The sequence below is a fragment of the Cyprinodon variegatus genome, unplaced genomic scaffold (assembly GCF_000732505.1).
Source record: "Cyprinodon variegatus isolate N-32 unplaced genomic scaffold, C_variegatus-1.0 Scaffold376, whole genome shotgun sequence".
NCBI classification, from domain to species: Eukaryota; Metazoa; Chordata; class Actinopteri; order Cyprinodontiformes; family Cyprinodontidae; genus Cyprinodon; species Cyprinodon variegatus.
The window spans coordinates 17,464-24,192 of NW_015150829.1; the positions used below are offsets into that span (position 1 = coordinate 17,464).

Consider the following 6,729-nt stretch of genomic DNA (forward strand, 5'->3'; position numbering starts at 1 on the left):
CTGTTTCCAAGCTGTTTTCAGACTGTTTCCAGGCTGTTTCCTGACTGTTTCCAGGTTGTTTCCTGATTGTTCCCTGACTGTTTCCAGGCTGTTTCCTAATTGTTTCCAGGCTGTTTCCTAATTGTTTCCAGGCTGTTTCCTAATTGTTTCCTGACTGTTTCCAGGTTGTTTCCAGGCTGTTTCTTGATTGTTGTCTGACTGTTTCTAAGCTGTTTCCTGACTATTTCCAGGCTGTTTCCTGACTTTTTCTAGGTTGTTTTCTTATTGTTTCCAAGCTGTTTCCTCACTGTTTCCAGGCTGTTTCCAAGCTGTTCCAGGCTTTTTCTTGACTGTTTCCTGACAGTTTCCAGAATGTTTCCAGGCTTTTCCCTGACTGTTTCCAGGCTGTTTCTTCACTGTTTCCAAACATTTTCCAGGCTGCTCCCAAGATGTTTTCAGACCTTTTTCAAGATGTTTCCAGCCTGCTTTCCCTGTTTGTTTTCAAACGTATGGTTTCTCTGTTATGACAGCAGATGAGGAATCTGCAGACGCTCACCCTCCTCTGTCTCCCCAACAGTGCCCAATCCCCCCCTCAACATCTCCCATAGGATCATCGCCCTGAGCCAGAGGACCTCAGGTCAGGTTGGTCACATGGACAGAGGCCAGAGGTCCTCTCGCCAGGCCCGGGACGTCCCGCTTCTGGAGGAGCACCAGGAACTGCTTTTGGAGGAAGAGGAAACAACATCTCAAGTTCCTACCAACACAACTCAAAACCTGGGAGAAAGTGAGCCTGTCAACGTAAACGCGAACCTGACAGAGGAGGCGGAGTCTCCGAGTTACTGGCTCGACCCAACGGAGATATCACCAGCTGACAGGGATGAGGAATTCGTTAACGCGGTGGTGTCTGAGTACGAGGACTCCAACGAGCCAGGGTCAGCCATGGCGGTCCCTGTCGAGGTCCCCGTTCTGCCCACCAAGTTGCCTCCCATCTTGCTCGAGCTACGCTGGCTTCCTCCCAGACCTCCAACCTCCTTTGATGGCTTCTTCATCTACATCTACAAAGATGGTAAGAACACAGTAAGGAGGGGTTCTGGATGTCACAACGATGGACAAGCTCTTCTTACAGTTTACTGCCACACTGCCTGCTGTAAGATCCTCACCTTCTGGTCTTGTCTCCAGGGAACTCCACAGAGACGGCGTCTGTGGACGAGAACACGCATGAGTTCTTCACCGAGCTGACGGAACCAGGAACGTACCGAGTGCAGGTCACCACGCTGAGTAATTCTGGAGACTGTGAGGCTCGGGAGAGCAGCGCCGACACCGGCTTCACCTTCTACCTCAGTGAGTCCTTTGGGAAGTTAAAGGAGGATGTTGTGATTCTAAAATGCCTCGATTGTTCAGTAAAACATCTCCAGGTGATTCACCGGACCATTATTAGCATGTTTAGCTGTGAGCTTTCCTCCTGTGTCATCATAGAGACGTTTAATGTGATAAAGATTCTGTTTAGATCCTCATTTTTTGTTCTGTTTCTATCACTCTATGTAAATCCATCCAGGTCCCAGCGGCGAGCTGCTGGAGGAGCTGCAGGAACGTCCTCAGGGTGTCAGCGTCAGACTGCTGGACTCCAGCACCGCCGCCGTCTCCTGGTCTCCATCCTCTGAGAACCATAATGGCAGCCTGGTGTCAGTGGTTTCAACCACCTGCCTGAAACCCAGCCTCAGCCAGAGGATGGAGAATGCCTACTGCAGCGAGGTACAGATGACATCTAGATGTCGCTCAGAAAGAGTTTCGGAGCAGGAGCAAAGATGTTAAGCCTAGTCCATGTTCAGAAACCAGGTCGTCTAAGTATGGCGTCTGGTTTGTACCCAAAGCCAAAACACGCAGCGCCACGGCCAGTCTTTCTGGAACACTCACTGGATGAGGGGTTATAGATGGCGAACAAGCTCGTCAAACCGACACACGGATACCAACAGTCCTAGCTGGTTCGCGATTGTCCCTCTCGCTTCAAAGATGCGCATAAATCAAAAAATACCTGCATCATACCTGCAACAAGCTCACTGCGACACACTGCTGCAGGAGTATAAACAGCTCTTTAGTCACAACCTTTCTGTCTTTTTTCAGCCTAATTCTGGACGGAAGCTGAGGAAACAACCTCAGTCCAGTTAATAGAAAAGAGGCATTTAGCTTTAACAAAGCCAACTTTCCAACCAACACATTCTACTCTAGAAAAACAACGTTCCTACTCACCTAAAAGCAGCACAGGAAAGCCTTCACCATGAGCCTGAACCGTTGGTTAGAACAACTGACAGCTGCGTCAGAGAACTGTGATTCTGTGTTTCTTTAAAATCATCTGTTCTAATTGGATTGATTGGCTAGTTCTGAATCAGCAGTGGAACCGGTTTGGTTTGTATTGTATTAGGTGTGAAACCAGCAAAATTGGTTTGGTTGTTATAAATTAGGATATAAGCTGGCTTGCTTGTTCTGTAAAGGAAGTAATACCACTTTGGTTTGTAAAATAATTTTGGTGTTTGAATCAAAAGTAAAACCAGTTTGGAGTCAGAAATGAATCCAGTTCTGTTTGTATTAAATCAGGGGTGAAACTGGTTAGGTGTTTATGTATCTAAAGAAAAACCTGCTTGGTTGACGTTGAATTAGGATTGAAACTGGTTTGGTTGTTTGGAGTCAGAAGTCAAACCAGTTTAGTTTACATTAGGTAAGGATTAAAAGTTGCTTGGTTATTCAGAATTAAGAGAGAAACTGGTTTGGTTGTTCAGTATTAGAAATGAACCCAGCTTCGTTGTTCAAAAACTGTAGAGGAACCAGTTTGGTAGGTCATGTCTGCAGGTCGATGATATTTTAGCCTTTCAGTTAAACCTTGGCGGTTCTAACTACGGATTTGTTCAACCTTTCTGTTTTCTCAGGAAAACACAACTAGTGACATCATCAGCAACCTGACACCTGGTGCTCAGTACAGAGTGGTCGTTTATCACACCAACGGTCCTCTGATCAGTCCTCCATCCGAACCCGTCATCATCGACATCGGTAAGCATCTCTCATGTCTCCCGGTCAGATTGAGAGTAAGGAATAGGAGGACTTATTCATGTGTTTTTTTGTGTGTCAGAGCCCACAGGTGTACGAGAGCTGACCGTTTATCCTTTGAGTCCAACAGCCGTGATCCTCAGCTGGCAGCGCCCATACCATGTGGCCTTCAGAAAGTACATCCTGCAGACCTTCTTTTTTAATCCTGTCACACTGGCATCTGAGTGGACAACGTACTACGAGATTGCTGCCACTGCTTCTGTGATCGCCACCGTGGTAACGTGGTGTTTATGGGACCTCAGTCAGGACCTCAGGACACTAGGGACTCCTCAGCTCACTTCGGTTCTCTGTTTGTTCTCAGAGGGTCACTGACCTGCTGCCTGCCTGGTATTATAACTTCAGAGTCTCCATGGTAACATGGGGGGATCCTCCGCTCACCTGCTGCGATGGCTCAACAGTCAACTTTGTGACAGGTACCACATGGGATCCAGTTTGACCGGTTTTATTCAGAAACATAGGACTCACAGCTTGGTGGTTCAGGATTGCATGTACAGGCTAATGTGCATCTGTTCAAATATGTTAGAATAGATCAATGCCAATTCAGACTGCCACCAGTCAGTGTAAACAGAACCAGGAGTGAAATGAGTTAGTGTTAACAGAACCAGGAGCAAAAAGCTGTTTGTGTAAACAGAAACAGGAGCGAAGCATGTATGTGTAAATAGAACCAGGAATGAAACCTATTTGTGTAAACAGAACCACGGTAAAACTGGTTAATGCAAACAGAACTAGGATTTAAACAGGCTAGTGTAAACAGAACCAGGAATGAAACCTGTTAGTGTAAACAGATCCAGGAGTAAAACCAGTCAGTGTAAACAGAACCAGGAGTGAAACTGGTTAATGCAAACAGAACTAGGATTTAAACAGGCTAGTGTAAACAGAACCAGGAATGAAACCTGTTAGTGTAAACAGAACCAGAAGTAAAAACTGTTTGTGTAAATTAACCAGGAGTGAAACCAGTTAAGATAAACTGAACCATGAGTGAAACCTATTGGTGTAAACAGAACCAGGAGTGAAACATGTTGGTTTAAACACAACCAGGGTGAAACTGGTTAATGCAAACAGAACCAGGATGAAACGAGTTAGTTTAAACTGAACCAGGAATGAAACTGGTTAGTGTAAACAGAACCCGAAGTGATAACTGTTTGTGTAAATTGAACTCATTATGAGCAGTCCTTCTCTTTTTGGAACTGCACCAGTGACCTGCATGGTCCGATTTTTTAAACCTATATCCATCCATCAGCCACAAAGCTCAGAACGGAGCATTTTCATTGTGTGATTTTTGTCAAACACTGCTTTATCTTTATTTTTTTGTCGCTTCATCAGAAAACGGGGTAAGCAACAGAGGCAAAGCTCTGTTGATGATGTCATACCATGCGCGCTGCTCTAAAAATGATCAGCACTAATTAAACCAAATGCAGGGCTTTTTCTCTCGAAAATGTAAATTCGCCTTCACACCAGCATGCGTGTTTTGAAAATCGCCTGATAATTTTAAAAATCCTGTCTAAACTGGTCTTTCTACTTTACAGGCGGCATCCTTTCTAGGAAAATAGCGTCCTTTTCAGGTGTGTGATGCTTTATGTAACCTGTCGTTCCTCCTCCAGCTCCTGAAGCTCCTCACATCTCCTCAGTGGATTACCATCAGGGGGTTCTGTTCGTCCGCTGGACGTACGGCGAGCTCTTCATCGACCTGTCTCACTCCAGGATGCTGCACTGGCAGGTGGTGGCTGTGGGAAAGAAGGGACCTGAGAAGATCTACTCGGTGGATGTAAGTTCTCCAGTTCGTCTCTTTCTAAGTTCCACCTGTTCAAGTTCCACCAGGAGTGAAACATATTAGTGTAAAGAGAACCGGGAGTAAAAACCAGGAGTAAAACCTGTTTGTGTAAATACAATCAGGGTGAAACTGGTTAATGCAAAACGAACCAGGAGTGAAACTGGTTAGTTTAAACTGAACCAGGAATGAAACTGGTAAGTATAAACAGAACCAGAAGAGATACATGTTTGTGTACATTGAACTAGGAGTAAAACCGGTTAATATAAACAGAACCAGGAATGAAACCTGTTTGTGTAAACAGAACCAGAAGAGAAACATGTTTGTGTAAATTGAACCAGGAGTGAAACCTATTGGTGTAAAAAGAACCAGGAGTGAAAGATATTTGTGTAAACACAACCAGGGTGAAACTGGTTAATGCAAACAGAACCAGGTGTGAAACTGGTTAGTTTAACCTGAACCAGAAATGAAACTGGTTAGTGTAAACAGAACCAGAAGAGAAATATGTTTGTGTAAATTGAACTAGGAGTGAAACCAGTTAATATAAACAGAACCAGGAGTGAAACTGGTTAGTTTAAACTGAACCAAGAATGAAACTGGTTAGTGTAAACAGAACCAGAAGAGAAATATGTTTGTGTAAATTGAACTAGGAGTGAAACCGGTTAATATAAACAGAACCAGGAGCGAAACTGGTTAGTTTAAATTGAACCAGAAGGAAACATGTTTGTGTAAATTGAACCAGGAGTGAAACCTATTGGTGTAAAAAGAACCAGGAATGAAAGATGTTTGTGTAAACACAACCAGGGTGAAACTGGTTAATGCAAACAAAACCAGGGGTGAAACCACTTGGTGTAAACACAGCCAGGAGTGAAACTGGTGACCCAAATCAAGTTCCATAGATGCTATGATCTTTAATATCAAGCATGGCTGCAGCAGGTGATGGTTTTCAGATTCAGCAGGTTGTCTCAGGATGAGGCGTCAGATGTTAGATATGCAGGCGCCACTAACAGGACGGAGCTATTCTCACCTGTCTGCACAGATAACAATGTTTTAGGGCAGCACCTGGGATGGTGATGCCACCTGAAGAAATAGATGCAAAATCTCTTGAAGTTCATGAAATTATGTTGTTTTTTCCGCAGTCCCAAGTTAGGGATGCAGTTCTGTTCCTAATTATTATCCTATGTATATCTTAGTTGGATTTTCCATAATAGGATGCTGTCGCTCAGCTGGTTTACACTTAGAACTCAGAAAACCTGCAGGAAGTTTAATTCTTGCAGAGTTGCAGAAAAAGAAGAATTTGTGCAAAAATATTCTCCTCTGTGGAAAACTCCTCTTAGTTTGGACTTCTGGGCTCCTGTAGCGTCTCTCCCTGAACCCAGGTCTGTTGTTTGTCACAGGTGACCCGTAACGCCATGCGGGCCAGCCTCCCGCTGCCTCCAGGAGACATCTACAACCTGACGGTGACGGCGTGCACAGAGCGGAGCAGGAACACGTCTGTTCCTAACATCATCAAGCTGGGTCAGAACTTTGTGCTCTTTTGTCCATTTAATCTATATCCAGCTGTAAATGTTCGGAGAGGAAACACAAACTCTTCGAACTGATCGATGATTTGTCTTTAGAAACTAAGCATGACCATGACTCGTAGAAATAAAAACCAGTGAATCCATAAGGTTCAATCTGAACCACATTCCCCATAGAACCACATTCCTCGAAGAACTTGCCCATTGAACTGCATTACTCAAAGAACTTTTCTCATAGAACCACATTACGCAAAGTACGTTCCCAACATAACGTCATTCCTCAAAGAACATTCCAGATAGAACCATATTCCTCAAAGAACTTTTCCCATAGAACATCACACAAAGAACTTTTCCCATAGAACA

At 44.3% G+C, this 6,729-nt stretch overlaps 1 protein-coding gene across 1 annotated transcript in view; it reads left to right on the plus strand.

Annotated features, from left to right (window-relative positions):
- ptpro (protein tyrosine phosphatase, receptor type O) overlaps window positions 1-6,729 on the plus strand; it is a gene marked incomplete at its 5' end in the record, with an annotated part of 34,430 nt that overhangs the window by 7,054 nt on the left and 20,647 nt on the right. Inside the window, 8 exons of the mRNA XM_015386745.1 lie at window positions 557-1,045; window positions 1,159-1,320; window positions 1,535-1,731; window positions 2,901-3,021; window positions 3,101-3,294; window positions 3,380-3,491; window positions 4,680-4,843; window positions 6,244-6,364. Of these exons, the coding sequence (XP_015242231.1) occupies window positions 557-1,045; window positions 1,159-1,320; window positions 1,535-1,731; window positions 2,901-3,021; window positions 3,101-3,294; window positions 3,380-3,491; window positions 4,680-4,843; window positions 6,244-6,364 (1,560 nt within the window). The remainder of the gene's footprint in view (window positions 1-556; window positions 1,046-1,158; window positions 1,321-1,534; window positions 1,732-2,900; window positions 3,022-3,100; window positions 3,295-3,379; window positions 3,492-4,679; window positions 4,844-6,243; window positions 6,365-6,729) is intronic.